The 18,765-nt window shown below is 53.0% G+C and overlaps 1 protein-coding gene across 15 annotated transcripts in view; it reads right to left on the reverse strand.

The window, feature by feature from the left end:
* Window positions 1-18,765, reverse strand: part of PTPRS (protein tyrosine phosphatase receptor type S) — a 164,050-nt gene that overhangs the window by 2,422 nt on the left and 142,863 nt on the right. For 9 of the 15 annotated variants that reach the window (XM_071577996.1, XM_071577991.1, XM_071577989.1 and 6 more), the window contains 12 exons: window positions 17,361-17,408; window positions 13,426-13,523; window positions 10,843-10,966; window positions 8,072-8,247; window positions 7,419-7,538; window positions 7,144-7,298; window positions 4,787-5,072; window positions 4,170-4,348; window positions 3,934-4,060; window positions 3,725-3,850; window positions 2,172-2,326; window positions 352-487 (listed from right to left, as the gene is read on the reverse strand). In XM_071577996.1, the coding sequence (XP_071434097.1) occupies window positions 352-487; window positions 2,172-2,326; window positions 3,725-3,850; window positions 3,934-4,060; window positions 4,170-4,348; window positions 4,787-5,072; window positions 7,144-7,298; window positions 7,419-7,538; window positions 8,072-8,247; window positions 10,843-10,966; window positions 13,426-13,523; window positions 17,361-17,408 (1,730 nt within the window). The remainder of the gene's footprint in view (window positions 1-351; window positions 488-2,171; window positions 2,327-3,724; window positions 3,851-3,933; window positions 4,061-4,169; window positions 4,349-4,786; window positions 5,073-7,143; window positions 7,299-7,418; window positions 7,539-8,071; window positions 8,248-10,842; window positions 10,967-13,425; window positions 13,524-17,360; window positions 17,409-18,765) is intronic. The other 6 variants (XM_071578000.1, XM_071577994.1, XM_071577997.1 and 3 more) reach the window with 1 other exon arrangement.

Raw genomic sequence — 18,765 nt, forward strand, 5'->3', positions numbered from 1 at the left:
GCTGTGCTTGGAGCCAGGTGAGTCCCCCCAGCTCAGGGTGGGGAGATGAGAACTGAGGTTGCCAGACTGGGATGAAATCTTTAGGAGACTTTGTAACAATAGGAATTTGAATTTATTTATTTTGTATTATTTAGGTAACATCAGCAGTGCAAGCCTGGCCTTGCTGAGTACCCTCAGGGGAGGGTTTGGGAATGATCAGGAAGGTCAGGCTGGACAGGACTGGGAACAACCTGGTCCAGGTGTCCCTGCACATGGGGTGGAACAAGACGGGCTTTAAGGTCCCTCCCAACCCAAACCATTCCGTAATTCCAAAGGCAGGGAAGGAAGCCCAGGTGTCCCTGCCCACATCACCTCTGTCTGCACCATTGCAGGTCGTTGTGTTCGCAGCATCTTCACTGTCTGGAAAATGTCCACGACGCCTTCGTAGCGCATGCGCTCGAGCACGATGCTGAGGGTGATGAACACGCCCGTCCTGCCCACACCAGCACTGCAGAGCAACAGGCAAAGGGGTCTTACAACACTCAAACCTCCTGAAAATGCTCAGGCTGCAAATTCCAACTGAGTTACACTGGGCTGGAAATGGGAACTGGGACAAGCCTGTTCCTTCTGAGCCTCTGGGAAGGGCTCTCTCTGCTCTGAGCTCTGTGAGGCAGCCCCAGGGGGGTCTGGATGCCCCTCCTGGCCCTGCTGGGATGGCCCAGGGCAGGGGGAGGGATGGACATGCAGGGGGTGGGCCAGGACAGGCTCTGGGGCTTGGTGGCCCTGGCAGGGGGGACCTGGGTCTTGGTGGCCCTGGCAAGGAGGACCTGGGTCTTGGTGGCCCTGGCAAGGAGGACCTGGGGCTTGGTGGCCCTGGCAAAGGGGACCTGGGTCTTGGTGGCCCTGGCAAGGGGACCTGGGTCTTGGTGGCCCTGGCAAAGGGGGACCTGGGTCTTGGTGGCCCTGGCAAGGGGGACCTGGGGCTTGGTGGCCCTTCCAGCAGCTGCATTTCAGCAGAGTCATTCAGGATTGATCTCTGGATAAAGCATAAAGGTTTGTTAAAGGGAGAGGAGAGAGGGAAGGGCTTAAAGAGTAATTTAGTAAACTGTGGGAAGAATCTGTGCAGGTTTTGCACAGAGATGGTGCCAGGAATGCTGTGGGATCCCCAGGGTGCTGCACACCCCAGGCTGTGAGGGGGATGCAGGTGTCCAGCTGGGGGTTCCTGGGGATGGGAGCAGCACTGCGGATGGTGCCCGTCCTGCCCATGCCAGCACTGCACAGGGCACAGAAACAGGCAAAGGGGTGTTAAACCTCCTAAAAATGCTCAGGGTGGTGAACACGCCCGTCCTGCCCATGCCAGCACTGCACAGGGCACAGAAACACCAGGGTATAGGGGGTCACACAGCTCACCCCTCCTGAAAACGCTCAGGGTGGTGAACACGCCTGTCCTGCCCACACCAGCACTGCACAAAACCAGGCAAAGGGGTCTTACAACATTCAAACCTCCTGAAAATGCTCAGGGTGGTGAACACGCCTGTCCTGCCCACACCAGCACTGCACAAAACCAGGCAAAGGGGTGTTACAAGGTTTAAATCTCCTGAAAATGCTCAGGGTGGGCAGGGCTGAGCTGTGTCTTGTCAACTCGCTGCAAGTGGAGAACCTGGGTGGGACCTCCAGGAGGAATACCCAGATATGGTCACTGTGCCAGATCCAATAAATGGTTGAGAAAGTGAAATAAAAACGAATGAAAAGCTTTGGGTAGTCATAAATATCATTACTAATATGTAACATTAATAATTTGAAGAATGGATCATGCTCTCCTGCCCACAAGCAGGGAGGAACAGTTCTTGCTATCACCAAACATTAGTGGTGCAGAATTGGGCTGAAAGTGGTAAAAAAAGCACTTCTAACTTTGCAGGTCAAATATCATATATATCATATGTATTAGATATAAAACCACTATCAGAGTATCAGCATTTTATACCCCTCCTGTAACTATAAAGTGTCTGAAGCTTTGTGGGCAGTGCCCAGGGCTGGAGGGAGATGAATTTTGGTGCAGAAGCAAGTGCTGGGCACTGACACCTCCAAACAACCTGCCTGCAAAGGTGGGGTGGGAAAGGGGGCAAATATCTGCATTTCAATGCCTTTTGCACCCCCAGAGGAAGGAGGTGCCTCCATTTGCAGCTGCCTACCTGCAGTGGACAGAGATGGGGCCATCCTGGCCAAACTGCTCCTTAGTCTTGTGTACCTGTCCAATGAAGTCAATGAAACCTTCTCCTGATTTTGGCACACCTTGTTCTGGCCAATCAGTGAACTGGAACTGGCGAACAGTTCGTGACTGACCGTCCTGGGGGAGAAAACAGGAACAGTTAAAACATCCTGAGTTGGGAGAACAAAGAGAAAAGGCAAAAATAAAAAAATTTGTTGCTAGTTTGTTAAAGGGCATAAAAAGTTGAGCCAACTCTGTGTTCTAGGCAAGTGCACACGTTATTTCTCATCCAGATCCACCGTGATGAAGCTGCTTATGTTGCAGCTGACACTCTCAGAGTGGGCCTGTCAGCACAGATCCATATCCTGGCAGGTGCTGAAAGCTCTGACCACTGCAGACAGCACAGATGGAGTCTTCAGCAGGGAACATTCAAGGTGAGGTGATGGCCTCTCTATCAATCTTCACAAAGCGTTGCCACAGTGTCAGAATTACAGCTGACAGGAAGATAAATCTTGTTCTACGAGGACTGATGAGGCATCCTCCTTCTCAACCTTGCAAATTGAATTATCAGGTTCTGGAATACTCTTGACAACCTCAAAAGCAAAGACTCTGCTGCGAGAGGGAGGGTTACATTTGCTAAACAAATTTGAGAAGGTATTGAAATGTTCCTTTGGATGAGAAATCTGACATCCAACCGAAGATTATTGGAGTGAACGATTCCCTTTGAACATGAGTGACAGTGGCTCTTCTTCCAGCTAGAGAAGGGCACATTTTCTGTAGGGTGCAGAGAATCCTTTGCAAGGTTTTTATTAGCTTTTAGGGGAAATATTTTCTGCTTTCATCTCAAATAAAACCAAAAGCTGGGCATGTTTCTACCAAAGTGACTCAAGACTGCGAGAGAGCTTTGAAATGATTTCTGATTTGTAAGAACAAATATTCAAGTACAATCTGTGTGTGTGTGTGTGTGTGTGTGTGTGTGTTCCTCAGCACAACTGAGCTCTCAGGGACACACTGGGATTCTTGGGCTTGTCATGGGATCCCTGAGGCTGGAAAAGCCCTCTCAGCCCATAGAGCCCACCCTGTGCCTGATGCCCACCTTGTCACCCAGCCCAGAGTGCCACGGCCAGTCCTGCCTTGGGCATCTCCAGGGCTGGGCACTCCAAACCTCCCTGGGCAGCCCCTTCCAATGTTTAACAACCTCTTGCATGAAGAAATTCTTTGTGATGTCCAACCAGAACCTCCCCTGGTGCAAATTGAGGCCATTTCCTCTTGTCTTGCCACTTGTTCTCTGGGAGCAGAGCCCAACCCCACCTTGTCCTGTGCTGGGGCAGGAGCTGGACTCAGTGACCCTTGTGGGTCCCTTCCAAGCAGAATATTCTCCAAGCTCTCCTCCACTGACAATCCCAGACTTTGCCAGAGAAATGTTTCCACCTCAGCCTTTCTTTAAGGAGTCAAACCCACCAAGCCCACCCACCCCTGTTTTGTGCCAGCCCCCTCCCCACTGCAGTGTTCAGGCTGCCCCAGCCCAGCACCTACCCTGGCATCTGTGACCTTGAACTCCCGCAGGATGTACTGGGGCATGTTGTACTCTGCCATGGGGTCCACCACGAAGTACTGGTACCGTGCCGAGCGCTCCGCGGGCCAGTACTGATGGCACTTCTCCTGCCCAGGGCCAACACAGGTCTCTGTTAGTCCTTGCCCTGGTCCTGCAGGACCCTCCCCGCCCACCCTGAGCCCCCACTCACCCGCCCCATCTCGCGCAGCTTCGTCAGCATCACCACGATGGTGGAGTTGTTCTCCCACAGCATCCGCCAGAAGTCCTCGGTGGTCTCTGCCAGTGGCCCCTGCGTGGCAATGTAGGCCTTCTGCTGCCTGGGGGAGAGCAAGGAGGGGTCAGGGGGTGCAGAAGTGCCTGGGCAGAAGCTTTGGGAGAGGCAGCACAGCCCTGGCAGCCCTGGCACCACAGCCCTGGCAGCAGTACCTGTAGCCGTCGATGAAGCTGGCGTTGATGTAGTCGGAGCCCTCCACGCCGCGGATGGGCTGCAGGCACACGCGGGTGGTCTCGTAGGGCATGATGTTCACCAGGCGGTTCTTGAACTTGTTGCAGGGCAGGTTGGCGCTGATGAAGCGCGAGGTGTGGGCTTTGGAGTTGGCCAAGCGCTGAGGGCACAGAGAGCACAGCACACCCCTCAGCCTCGCTGCTCTCCTCCCCCTGTGCCAGCACTGAACTGCCCCCCTCTGTGTTCTACCCCCTCGCTGGGCCCTCTGTTGGGTTTGGGGATTTTCTGGGGGGTAGGGACAGACCCTGAGGCCTTTCCCCAAGCAAAACTCTCAGAATAATAACAAAAAGTTAAAAAACCTGAGAGGGAGCAAATTCAATCTCGATCTGCAGTGACCAGAGGAGGCTCCTGCAGCGACAGGCAGGACTCCCCTGGGAACTGCACCAGCGGAACTCAACTCAGAAAAGTAATTACCTCGAACATGGAACCAGAAAGTTCCCATCAGCCTCATAAAGGCTCCGTGCCAGCTGTGCCCCAGTGCTCCAGGGGCAACGCTGAGCCCTCCCCAGTGCCCGCTGTGCCCCCCAGCACCCACTACCTTGAACTCCAGCTCCATGCCCGTCACGTGCTCCCTGGCCTCGATCTGGGCCAGTTTCTGGATGTAGCTGTAGAGGTTGCGCGCCGGGACCTCGGTGTTGCCGCAGGCCACGGCCTCGAGCAAGGCATCGTGGATGAAGCTGTACTGGTCCTCTGTCTGCACCATGTAGTTGCGTTGGGACCTCATGAGAGTGACGTGGCCATAAATGTCCACTGTCTTCTCATGCTTGATCCTCTCCAGCATGGCATCGATGACGATGAAGCAGCCGGTCCGCCCAACGCCAGCGCTGCCAGGAGGGGAAGAAGGAAGGGCTGGATTGTTCTGCCACTCAGCAAGAAGGTCACCCATGGGCAAGGACCTTCCCATTGCCACAAACACAGGGCACAGATGGGGGCATGAGGCAGAGAGTGACCAGCAAACACACTTTGCGACTAGGAAAGAACCACAGCCTTGGCAAACAGCTGGTGATGGGCCGAGGCAAAGGAAATCCTGGCAAAGCAGCCAAGAATGGTGGGGGTTTGGGGTTTTCCTGTGCAGGGCCAGGAGTTGGACTGACAATCCTTGTGGGTCCCTTCCAGCTCGGAAGATTCTCTGGGCGTGGGTTCAGCCACATTATGATTTTTGCTGAATTAAAGGAAGTTGTCAGTTGGAACTGGTGCTGGAAATGTTACTGCCCACTCAGCTCAGTGTGCTGCTCTTGGTACAGTTCACAGCACTGTGTTGGTGGCCTTGGAGAGGTGTAGAACATGCTGTGGAGGACAGTGGTGACTCCAAAGTCACTGCTGCTCCATGTCACTGGTGTGTGAGCACAGTGCTGCACTGGGGCCAGTAAAGCCTGCACTGGAATCTAAAATCCCATTATCTGAACTCTGTCTATCAGCACCCCAGTGCTGCCACACCACCAGGGAGGGGCTGCTGGGTCAGACCAGGAGGTGGAGAAGCCCCTCTGCCCCACATGGCAGCACTCAGGCTTAACCCCAAAGTTTGTGACACACAGAGGTTTGCTCAGTTTAGCCACAACTTCCAAACTAAGCTTTTGTGTCACCTGAGGACAGGCTGGAAGAGGCAAAGCTGCCTCTGGTGAGGTGCCTACTGTCCCTCCACATTGCCCTGCCCCATCTCCTCATCTGTGACACCCTGGGCAGATACAGCTGTGCCAGCTCCAGCTCCAGGCTTGAACAAAGGGCTGGCATGATGTAAAGGCTGCAAAAGTCTGTTTAATCACTCAGATCTCTGAGCAGCTGAGAAACCACTGATGTTGTAATGAGTAACATGCCTCACCTCTTCCTAAATGTTTTTGTGCATCAGGGTAACATCAGACCTGTGTGTAATGGCATTTGTGCCTCAGCAGGGCTTGGTGCTCTGTGCCTGTGCCCCTGCTAATAAAGGGTTTCCTTTCACCATTCCAGTGCTGCCTCTTTTCCATGGAGCCCCTTGATCTCTGTTAATTAGACTGCCTAACACCTGAACCAAGCAGGTGACTGGAGCTTTGGCAAGAATTTAATAGCTGATCTGGGAGCTGGTTGTGAGCTGACAGCTCCTCTTTATTCATTTTCCGAGGTGCACAACAATTGCCATCTGCAAGGGTAGTGATAAGTTGCCCACTCACAAAGGCTGTTTCAAAGGCCTCCTCCACCCTGCAGAGGCAGGATTAGCCTCCCCAGCAGGATTAGCCTCCCCAGCAGCCTCTGCAGCTCAGAGCTCCCCTGGGTGCTGAGGAACCTGCAGCTGCTCTGCAGCTCCCGAGGAACACGGGCATTTATCTGCACTGAGCCTCGAGTGTTCTTCCCTGGATTGTAAATTCAATTAGGGAATTCCACCTGCCTTCAGCTTGGCATTATCAGAGTGGCTGCAGCACTCAGAAACCCCCTGCCAATCACTGCCAGCTCTGCTTGGACAGCTGAGGCAGCTCTGCCTCCCAAGCACCCCACACACCTCACACCTGATCTCGTCCTTTCCCACTGTGACCTCAAACAACCCAAACATGCAGAGCCAGACACCAGTCCAGCACTGGGCACTTCCCATTGCTTAACAAGATCATCAATCCCCAGACTGGTTTGGGTTGGAAGGGACATTACAGCTCATCTTGTTCCAGGCCCTGCCCTGGGCAGGAACACCTTTAACCAGACCAGGCTGTTCCAAGCCCTGTCCAACCTGGCCTGGGACTCTTGATCCAAGTGGTTTATTGCAAACTAAACCCCTCACCATCTCAGGCAATGCTGTGCCCAGTGGAACCAGCAGGTATCCTGCTCAGAGGAACCCACCCCCCAGGACAGCCCTTTGTGCAGATCCACCCCCTCCTGCACCTCTGCCTCCCTCACAGGGGCCCCATCCAGCCCCAGGGGAGGGAGCTGTACCTGCAGTGCACCACGATGGGCCCAGCATCGGGGGGGTTGCAGGTCTTGACGCGCCGCAGGAAGGCCAGGAAGGGGGTGGGGTACTCGGGGACGCCGTGGTCGGGCCACGCCGTGAACTGGAACTGCCGCACCTCGCGCTTCTCGCTGGAGCCGTTCTGCAGGAACACCAGGGGGTCAGGGGGTACCACCCAGCACCCCGAGGCTGCCCGGGCTGTGTGTGGGGAGCTGCCACAGCCCCCTCCAGGTAAACGGGAGAGGAGCAGGACCCAGCTGACCTTGTGGAGGGAGAACGTTCGGAGGCAGAATGTGGCCAACTCGATGGTGTCCAGTAACGTCACCTGAATCATCCCGTAGGTGTCCGTGCCTCGGCCTGGCCAGTACTGGTCACACTTTATCTGCAAGGCAGGAGGGAGGGCTCAGTGCTGGACAAACCCTTTGCTGCTGGGGAAGCTTGTTCCCAAACTGCCCTGATGGTTACAGGTGGCAAAGGGAAGGAGAAGTGCAAGAAATGTCTTTCCAGAGCACCAGGACAGGGTCAGATCCAGCAGGAAAAGCTCCTACTGACTAAGCACAGGCTTTGATGCCACAACAATCCCATAGACAATAGACTGGAACGATCCTGAAGATTACAGGGTACATACTGGGGCTTGTTAAACAAGAGAGCTGAATGTGAAACTTGCCACACAATTAACTCTGAGACAGAACTACAGAGCAGGCAATGGGATCTGGAGTTGTAAAGGAGGCTGCAGCTTTCTGGGGTCAATGATTTGTTTTTTAAAAAGCAATGAATCACTGAATTTTCAGGGTGCTGCCAGAGCTGGCAGAAATCCCCCACTGGCTGCACATCAAAGGGATTTGCTGCTCCCCAACTCTCCCCTCCAATCCCCCAGGATTATGACTAACCAGTCATCCCTCTCATGCATCTTACCCGTGATTTCTCCTCCAGCTTAGTCATCATAACAATAGTAGCTGAACGTTGCTCCCACACCATCCTCCAGAAGTCTCCAAAGGTCTCTGGCAGAGGCCCCTGAGTGGCAATGTAGGCGTTCTGCTTCCTGTAGCCATCAATGTAGTTGGCATTGATGTAATCACTGCCCACAATTCCTGTGTGAAATCAAAAAATCAGGGAACTGCACCGGATTTCATACAGCTCGAAGCATGACATCTTTGCAGGGATGTTGTTGGAGAGAATTCCCCTGCAGAAACAGCTTCATGGCTTGTTGGGTCAGAATCACAGCGGGGAGAAACAGGCTCTTGGCCTGTTTTATCCAGCTCAAGCTCATGCATTGCAGGGAGACAAGTAACTCCCTGAAAAAGATATTAGACTGAGTATCAAGCCTTGGAATCACTGTCTTTTCCCTGCTGTGGCCAACAGGAGCAAGGTCCTGGCCCAGGGCTCCTGCTGCACTGGTTTCCAGCAGGACAAATCCACGTCCTTGTCCCAGTATGCCCCAAGCCCAGGCACTAAATGCACCTGGCCAGTGACTGTGTGTTCCATAACCTAATCCTGGCATGGAGCTACAGCTGGACAGAGCAAGGAATAAAACCAGACTTGACTCAGCCAGTGAAGGCTTTGAAATTACAGGCTTTGACTCACTGTAAATTGCCCACCGTCATTTTTAGGAGTGGGTTTTTTTCTGCTCTCACGAGTTCCAGGCTGTTGAGCTACAGCTGCTCGCCTGGGTCCTTGCTTGAGGGTTTGGGATGAGCAGGAGGCAGTGCCAGAGTGAAGAGAGTGACTGGGACATGGCAGGAGAAAGCTGCTCTGAAGTTAAAAAGGACCCTGGCAAGCAGTGAAGGTTCAGCTCCAGAGAGCTGCGCCTGGCACGGAGCTGGTGGGTGGTTTGGTCCATTCCTCACTGCAGTTGAGTGGCTGGCAAGGCTGGCAGGAGCTGCTAACCCAGAATTAACTCGGTGCAGAGTCCCTGGCTCCTGCCTCGAGGGGAGCCAAGGTGGGAGCAGCACCAGCAGGAACGGGGCTGCACCAAAGGCACCGGTGCTCTGGCGAGGTGTGAGCCTGGGAGCCACCTGCCAGTCCCCAAGGGCACTCAGGGTTTCAGCTGCTGGGAGAAAAGGCTTTGGATTCAATTTCTGGAGAGCTCCCTGTCCCCATTGCCCCCCACTCTGAGATTGCAGGAGGGAAGGCAGGACCGTGCCCAAGGCTGAGCTTCCACAATGAACCTCTTCCCAAGCCCCCTCTGTGATTTAACAGGAGCTCTGCAAGGCTCTGCTGTGTGACAGGCCCAGGTCCAGAGAAGCCACAGAATTAGAGCCACTCCTTCTTCCTGACTGAGCAGCCAGTGCCATTCTGTGGCCTTGGCAAATTCAGAGTTAAAGCAAAGAGAAAGCAATGACTGATTCCTCCAGCTCCTTTCATCTCCCAGCCCTGAGCAGGACATACAGCCCTGCAGGAAGGAGCACACCAGCCAAGACATGTCAGAACCTCTCAGACACTTGAAAATTCAACCCTGGCCCATCATATTTTCACCAGTGGCCCCTCAGAGAGTCCCTGGGCAGAGCTGGGACTGCTGCCTGCATCCAACCCTGTGATCCAAGACCAGCCCAGGTGTCCTCCACTCCTACACTTGTGTTCTTCTCCTTTCCCTTGAATGACAAGGCAACTTTTTAAAGCCTCTGCTTTCCTTGACTCATACAATATTAATCTCAGAATTAAACCAAGCCAGAACACAGTCAGCTTCACAAGGAGAAACACTTAATAGCAGACCAGACCCATCCAGATTGGTGCAGTTTTTTGGCAAGTCACTCCACTCTGCTGCTGCCTCAGGACCTGCTCTTCCTCTTCCCCACAACCCGTGGAGTTACCAAGAAAGAGGGAGATTATTCCAACAATTCCCTGCTCACAAAAGCTTTGAATTAACCTCTCCATTCACGAGGCAGTCACCAGGACAGCCACATCCTCTCTGCTCCAACGATCAGCTCTTGGTGATGCAAGACTGGCCTCAAACGCTTTATCCTGAGCCTGAGAAACTGCAGCACCACCTCGACAGCGGCAGCCCAAGCAGGTGCCCTGCTCAGCTCCACCTCAAGCCTCTCTTACCCTGGAGGGCAGGGGAGCAGCTCTGTCAAGACTCACAAATTGTGAAATTTAATGTAAATTTTCTGACTGCACCATCACTCAGAGAAGCAGCTCAGGAAACAGTTTATGACCCACCAGGCTCACGTAAACTCCTCCTTATCCTGAGCCTTTTAGGGGCCAGGGCTGAGCAGGAGCTGCATATCAAGTGATCTTCATGCCTGTGCTACTGCTGCTGATGCTCAGATTAGCCCCGTGCTACCTCTCACTCATCCCTGTAACAGCCACACACTGCACTCCCTGCCACCCACCACCCCACTCCTGCTCTCTCCAAAGCATCACGTGGTCTGAGTTCTTCATGTTAGTCACAGACATATCAAACAGGGATCTCCAAGCAAAGGCAAGACAGTGCCTTGATAAACCAGCCCTCGAAATGAGGGACTGCAGCTCCAGGGAATATGTCAGTCCCCAGAATTAAACCAACACTTCATTTACAGAGGTATCTCCTGATGCTGAACTCCCAGGGAGATGCTGAGAGGAGAATACAAACAGAGCTGAGAGAGGAGCGTGTGAGGGGTGTCTCCCTGCAGCAGGTGCAGCTCCAGCACTGCAGGAAGGAGCAGGTGCAGCTCCAGCACTGCAGGAAGGAGCAGGGGTGCCCCTACCTTCGATGGGCAGCAGGATGACACGCGAGTGGTCGTAGGCGATCACGTTGGCATAACGGTTCTTGGGCTTGTTCACCTCCAGGTTGGAGTGCTCCCAGGTGAACTGCTGGCCAGGGTCAATGGACTGGAGGGATTGGGAAAGAAAATGGAAGAGTCAGTGAAGAGAACAGCAGCAAATCAGCCTCTGAATGCCTCGTTCCACGTGGGCCATCACAGCCTGGAAGGTCTCGCTGAGGGATGAGCGATCACCGTTTGTTTCCCAGCTCTGCTGTGGGAAAGCCCCAGTGCCACAGCCCATGCCCCACCTCCCTTGGCCACCCAGAGCAGTGTATCTGAGATAACTCCCCCTCTGCCATGATGCAGCCCCATGGCAAAAGCATCAGTGCAATTCCAGGCTGCTCTGGGTTAGTTACAGCCTCATGTTACTGACATTGATAAACTCAGGAACAGGCAGATAAAAAGGAATGAGCACATCAGGTGTATTCAGGGAATAACCAAGAGGCCAAATCTGTGCATGGTTAAACTACACTGTGATTAGGAGGGCAAAAATACACCAGTGTCTTGGGGAGTACTAATACCTGGTGAAGAAGATATTAAAGTCAGGACAGGATTTATGACCAGGTGTGCAAATGGGATGTGAAACATCAGAGGAAAAAGGGGCTTATAAGAAGGCTGGAGATGGACTTTTTACAACAGCTTGTAGAGATAGAACAAAGGGGAATGGCTTTTGGCTGAAGGTAGATTTAAATTAGGTATTTGGAAAGAAATTCCTCCCTACGAGGGTGGGCAGGCCCTGGCACAGGTGCCCAGAGGAGCTGTGGCTGCCCCAGCCCTGGGAGTGTCCAAGGCCAGGCTGGACAGGGCTTGGAGCACCCTGGGCTGATGGAAGGTGTCCCTGCCCATGGCAGGGGTGGCACTGGATGGGCTTTGAGGTCCCTTCCAACCCAAACCAATGTGTGGTTCTATGATTAAAGATCACTGGTGGGCAGCAGGAAGGGACTGGGTGCTCTGTGTGGAGCAGGGACAGCAATACTTGGGACCACAAGGACTCAGCACCAAAGGTGTCCCAGTTGCAAGGGCAGAGAAAACCCCACAGGAGCCCAGCATGAGGCAGCTTCCTGCTCACAGGGCAAGGAGTGCAGCTCCCAGCACAGAGCCCAGGTAAGAACCCCATCCCTGAGACACTCAATCAATATGCATTTTTCCTAGATGGGATGAAGGAATAAACAATTAAATGCACCAGAGAGAAAAATCCCCTCTGCCTGTCCTAGTGATTAATGCCAGGTTTGGTGGGTATGGGTTTTTTTCCCCCTCTCTCTAAAGTCCAGCTGTCCCAGATATGGAAATTAGGTTAATTACGTTTACCTCTAAATCCTCAGCCAGAGAATTAAATAAAACAAGGGCTTAATTCCTTCATCATTTTGCAGAGCCCTTGGGGTTTGCCTCAATTGGAGGCTTGGCAGGAGCGTGCTGAGCTGCTTCCTGCTGTGTGCTCTCCCTTTCCCTGCCACCCTCAGGAACGGGGTCCCAGCTCCATCCCCCTGGGCTGGCAGGGGCTGGCACCCTGTGCCCCCCGTCCCTGTGCCCACCCTGCCTGTGCCCAGGCCCGTTTGGCAGCGCTGGTACAAAGCCCTGCTCCAAACCTCCTGCACTGTGGCTGCAGAGCTCCTGACTAATGGGTATTTATACTATTGTAACTCGTCTGTTTGCTCTCCAGCGCTCTAATCACGCCTCGCCTTCACTTCATTAGCGATGTTTGTTCAGCTCTGGCTCTCCCACTGGAGGAGGCTGGGCTGGCACAGAGCCAGGGCACTTGGGATATGGCATTATGCAAAGCAGCCCTTGGAATGCGGATGGAGCACATTAAGGGGCTGCTGCTGCCCCCGTGGCCAGCGTGGGGGAGAGACCCCGGCAGAGCCAAACACGCCTTCTCCACCACGTCACCCCTGCCCGGGGCTGGCACGGGGCTGCCTCCCACGTGCTGCCACCTGGGACAGAAAGCATCCCTTTGTCTGGAAAACATCCCCTGCAAACAGACCCAGCCAGGCTAGACTAGTTATTAGGCTAAAAATATCGGGACATTTTATGTCTCAACAACAAAACCAATAGTGGAGAAAGGCTTTTTTACAAGGGCATGGAGCAGTAAAACAAGGGGAAATGGTTTTAAACTGAAAGAGAGTAGGTTTAGAAGAGATTTGGGAGAAATTGTCCCTTCTGAGGGTGGGCAGGGCCTGGCACAGGTTGCCCAGAGAAGCTGTGGTTGCCCCTGGATCCCCTGAAGTGTCCAAGGCACACCCAGGACAACTCCCCATCCCATCCAGCATCACCTCCAGGGCTGCAATCCCCTTCTCCAGGGGAGCTCAGCCCCTGCTCACCGGGCAGGAGCAGCTCAAGGCCCAAACCTTGCATCTGGAATTGAATCCAGTAAAGCACTAAGTAATTAATTTCCAATCACAGAAAAATTTTAAATTTCAACTAACCAGACACTTCTAACACAGCTCTGTTTATCTGGATGAAGGCCTGCCTGAATTCCCTCATTCCTGGCTCTGCAAACCCATGCACAGCACTCACTCTTGCTCATACCTCATACTCTTGGGATAATTTCAGGTTATCATTAGCTTTGAGATGCTCTGTGTGTTCAGCCAGCTCGGAAACGGGGATGGGTGGGTGGCTGAGCATACCTAAAAGACAAGACAGCAGGAAAAGAATCTCATTTAATAACAACTAAAATTCACAACCGTTGTGCAGTTCATAAGAAAGAAGAAACAAGAAAAGAAAATAAATTACAATGTAAGATCTGCAATGAAAGTAGGGAGGTTAGAAGAGAAGAATTCAGGGCTCGAAATTGTGTCCTTGGAAGTAAAAAAAAATAAAAATCAAGGAAATAAAAAAAATAACAGTAAAATGAGAGTGTTCCCATGATGGCCCCATTTTCAATGTGCAAATCAGAGCAAAACAAAAAGGAAAATCCGAAGAGCAGATGCGTGTTAGCGATTCCAACAGTGGACTTGGAATGAGCAAACGCTGCCAGAGGATCCTACGCAGCAAATGGCACAGCCGGGCCCAGGAACCAGCTCAAGAGGAACAGAGGGAAGGGGCAGGGTCCAGCCAACCATGGGCATGTGGGGAGGGCACGGGAGGATGCAGATGTGGGGAAGCAGGGGAGGCTTTTCAGGAACTGGACTTGATGATCTTTAAGGTCTTTTCCAACCTCAAGGACTCTCTGGGTTGTTCTTTGCACAACATCAGCTCTGTAAGTTCTCAGTCTGAGGTTTGCCCTCCACCATTCCCAGGGAACAACCTGGCATGGAAACCCCAGGCACTGGCTCCTCTTCCCACTCATGGCTAATGGATGATGTTCCTTCTACAGTACAGCCCTCCCTCCCACCACTCCAGGCTGTGCCAACCCCATCCAGGCTCTGCTGGGAATGTCGGCACCTTTGGGGATGGAGAGGCAGGAAATCCTCTGGCCCCTTCTCTGTCAGGGCACTGGAACAATCTGCTGCAGAGCCTGATGCCTCCTGACCTGGCACAGCTGCTGCCCCTGCCATCCTCCCCAGCACTGTGGTATCGAGGCAGGCAGAGCTGCCACGGAACTCAGGGATCCTCTCCAAGCCACACTGGGGTCCTGCTGGGCAGACTGGGCAGACTGGGGCCCACCTCAGCCACCCACAGGGTGAGCAGCCACAGCTGACTCGGCTCTCAGCCTGGAAATGGCACATCCTGCTCTGGAAGGGGCAGCTGGAGCTCTGGGTAGAGCAGGGATCTTTCCCTTCCTGTCATCTCAAATGCCTGCCCTGCACACCCAGGTGGAAAAGCGCTCCGTGCTCTGCTCATCTGCATTGGATTATGTTTTCCCAAGGGCTTCCCATGCTGTCTGCCAGCCAATCCCACTCTGGAGGGGCTGGGAGAGCAGCATGCTGAGAAGCCCTGGGCAGTGCCCCCAATGAGAAGGACAGGAGTGGAGGAGAGATGGAAGCCAGGGAGAATTTCGAGCCCCGTGGGTGTTGGTGGGTGACAAAGCAGCGGCGGTGGCAGCAGCATGGTCAGATACTCTGAAAACTCAGCACAGAGATGGCAAAGCAAGCATGACATCCTCAGTTTTACAGTGGCTTGGGAGAGGTGCTGCCTCCCCAGGCCTGGGCACGGGGAGAGTCAGTCACACTGGGACAGGCTTTTCCTCAGCTAACGGGACATCTATTTTCAGCACAAAGAAATCTGTCTGAAAACAGAAGGGGGGAAAACAGACCGAAAAAGCTCACAAAAATAATCCCAAAGTACTCTTGAGGCTGCACTGGCTCCATTCTAGTCTGCCGGAATTAGGGGATCAGGGCAGGAAGTCTCTCCTGGCTCCTGAAGGAAAAGCTCCCAGTTCATGTCTTGCTGTCCTGTCTCACTGCAGCTGGAGAAGGATTTCTCCCCTGGAGGGAGGGAGGTGCTGCTGCCCAGTCCAGGCCACCACCACAGCACCAGTGGGGACCAGGGTGTTGGGAGGAGCTGGAACTCTTTATGTCTGTGTGGGATGAGATGTTCCCAATCAGAGACCAAACCAACTCAACACCATCAACACTTCCCTCAGGGTCTGTCCTGCCCCTGGAAGTGAAAGCTGAGGAGGACACTGAACACATCATGAGCATTAGAGAAGAACCAAACCCTACCCAAAGCAACTCTTGGCACCTCAGTCATGTTTCCAGATCCCTGGGAGTCATTGCCTCCTTCCCCCAGGCAGCTGCCACCTCCTGACTCCACAAAGCCAGAGATTATGTGCTGAGAAACACAGCACTGGACATGAAATCCCAAGTGATGGACACACAGATCAAAAGGAAAAAATAAACACTCTGAAACTCCAGTAATAATGAGCAAGAAAAAACCTCAGACTCTCCTTGGCTCAGAAGTCCTGGAGCAACATGTGTCATTCCTCCTGAGCCAGTGAGCTGCATGGGAAAGGCCCACTGTGCCAATCTGGAACAAGGAGCCACATTCCTCTTGAAGGAATTTCACAAGTTTCCTTCACAAAAGCTCCAGAAAAAATCCTCAGTGTGAACAGCTCCTGAAAAGCAGCTCTGCCTTTTGGTAGGGAACATCCTGCTGCCCCTCCAACCTCCTGTGCCCCAGCACTGGCTGGGAGCATGAGGGAACTTGCCTTGTTTTGCTGCTGTTAAGGACAGAATCTCCTTGTGGGATGATTTCTAGGGCTTTTTAGAATAAAAGAAGACTGGAAACCTCTGCAGTGCTAAACACTTCCCTGGTGAAAATGCCAAGTGCATGGGGGTTCCATTAAGATCCAAGAGTTTGGTATTAAACAAGGCAGGAGCACTTGCAGTGGCACCAGCCCTGCTGCTGTGTCAGCAGAGCAGCTCTCTCTGCTTTAACTCAACAACTCATTGTAAGGGATGAAGGGAAATGGCTCACAGGTTCCTCTGCTCAGTGGCCTCTTGGCTCCTGCAGGGAACTCAGCCAGGGAGCCAGGAAAATACACACTCTGTTACAACAAGGGCATCGAGGAGAGGTGGCAGCAAACTGGGACAACAGTGACAGCAGCATTCCATACCAAAGAGAACAATATTTGGACTGAATTATTCAGGAAAACATCCCAGCCTTTGCATCTCCAAGCACAAGCAGCATCTGTGACCCCTCAGCTGAAACCCCACATCTACTTCCCTGCTCAGTATTAAAAAAAAAAAACCCTGAAAAAAATGCAGCCCAAAGCACCCAGCAAGGCTGGGATCTTGGCTCCTAATGGGATGAAGCCCTTCTGAGCCAGTCTCATCTAACATTTCAATCACTTGAATCTCTCTAATCTTATCACAAAAGACTTGATTCTCTGTGCATCAGCCAACTCGCCAGAAACGTCACCCAACATCTGTTCCAGGGGCAGAGCCCATTTATCCCACAGCACCCCCAGGGCTGATGGCACTGGGAGAACTCAGGGCTGGAGTGGCCTCTGCTCTCTGTGCCCCTGGGACAAGCTGGTGCCAAGACACCTGCCACAGATGGGCAACAGCCCTTTTCCTCATCTGACACGCAAAGGTGCCTGTGTGGCTCTTTGCAGGGGGAGGATCAGCAGCTGCAGCTCCAACTCCCCTGTCCCTGCACTGCAAACATGAACAGCAAAGCACACACAGCCCCAGGTCACACCAGGGACGAGAATGGGGACATGGAGCCACAAAACACCTTCCACAGGGGGGGACAGGCAGCCTGGGGAGCAGAGTCCTCCTCCTGGGACAGCAGAGACACAGCAGAGCTGGTGAGTGGCCCTGGTGGCACCTCCTGCTGCCCCTGCCCTGCCACAGCCTGCCCTGGGTACTGTAAAACTGGAAGCGCAGCTCAGACAAACAGATGGCACAGAACAGGGATGAGATGGGCAAACACTGCAGGAACACAGAGAATTCGGCAAGAACCCAAAAAATAGTAACAGGAACGGAACAAGAATTGGAAAGGAAAGTGACAGAAGAGAAAATAATAATGGGAGGGGGGAAAAATGAACCCAACAGGAACAAAAACACACAGGAACTAACTTTCCAAGTCAAACTCAGGGTCACTGAGAGGGCTGCTCAGACCAGAATCTGCAGAAAACAGTAAAAAATAAATAAATAAAAGATACACTTTCGTAAAAATTTCATGCTAATTAAAAAAAAACAGAAACCAACATAAATCTAAAGAGGAAAAGAACGGTATTTTTTGTGCTGATTAGCCTAGGACAGGATGTCTAAGACGTGCTCTGCTTTCCCCTCTCTGGGCTGCTCATTCCCTCATCCCCCTGTTTCACTAGTGGGGACACAATGGAGATTCTACCTGGGGTCACTTGGCCTACAAGCCCCTCCTGAAGCACAATAAATTGAATTTAAATGCCTTTAATTCAGACAGGACCTGTGCAGCCTTCCCCTGCAAACTGCACCACAACCTCTCCATCACCACCACCAAGCTGATTTCTCCATCCACTTCCATCTTCACCCAACAGTTTGCAAAATTCTGTGAGAGGCAGGTGACAACTCTCCTGAACCCTTTAAAACCTTTCACTGCTTTACCAATTATAGAGCAGAATAAACCAGGCAGGTCAACTCTGTGTCCAGATAAACTTGGAAAGGAAATGGCAGCATCCTCCTGCAGCCAGACTGGACACAGCCAGTGCCTCTGGGATCTGCAGAACCTAATCCAGCTTTGCACATCTCAGCTGCCTTTTACAAGCCTCTCAGAGCCAGAATGCAGAGGCACAGCATGACCAAGCAGTGGGGTCATCAGAAGACTGACTCACTCATCCATCAGTCCCATCATCTGATGGGAGCACCCTTAGCTGACTCCTATGGCACAGGGAGAAATTCCCAGTCATTCCTAAGCTTGGGCTGATCCCACCTGGTAGTTCCTAGCTCATTTTGATGTGGATCCCTCAGCTCAGAGCTGCCCTGGTACCTTCCCACTGCCCCCTGCCCTCTGGGTACCCACAGCCAACCTCACCCCAAGGAAACTCGGACAAGGCTAAGGACAGGACTGGGATGGGCAAACAGCAGCTACAGAAACATCATTAACGAGCACAAAACAGCAAAATAAAAATACAAACGAACTGAAAACAACAGCCAGCCCCCAAAAAGCACAATAAATTCCCTTCCAAATCCTCAAGCACCAGGAACTGAGGGGCAGAGGTGTGGACAGGCACTGGTGGGCATTGCCAAGTGTTGTTGTGTGCGAGGCTGTGCCCGGGTCGTGCCAGTGGTGGCTCTGCAGAGGTGCCAGGCAGGCAGCCCACACATGCATGGGCATGGGGACATGTGTGTGTGGGCAGGAGGGTGCAGGGAGTCTCCCTGCCCAGGAACTCAGTGCCTTCATCCACCCCCAGGGCCAGGCTGCCCAGAGAAGCTGTGGCTGCCCCAGCCCTGGGAGTGTCCCAGGCCAGGTTGGACAGGGCTTGGAGCACCCTGGGCTGGT

The sequence above is a fragment of the Pithys albifrons genome, chromosome 27 (genome assembly GCF_047495875.1).
Source record: "Pithys albifrons albifrons isolate INPA30051 chromosome 27, PitAlb_v1, whole genome shotgun sequence".
Taxonomy (NCBI): domain Eukaryota; kingdom Metazoa; phylum Chordata; class Aves; order Passeriformes; family Thamnophilidae; genus Pithys; species Pithys albifrons.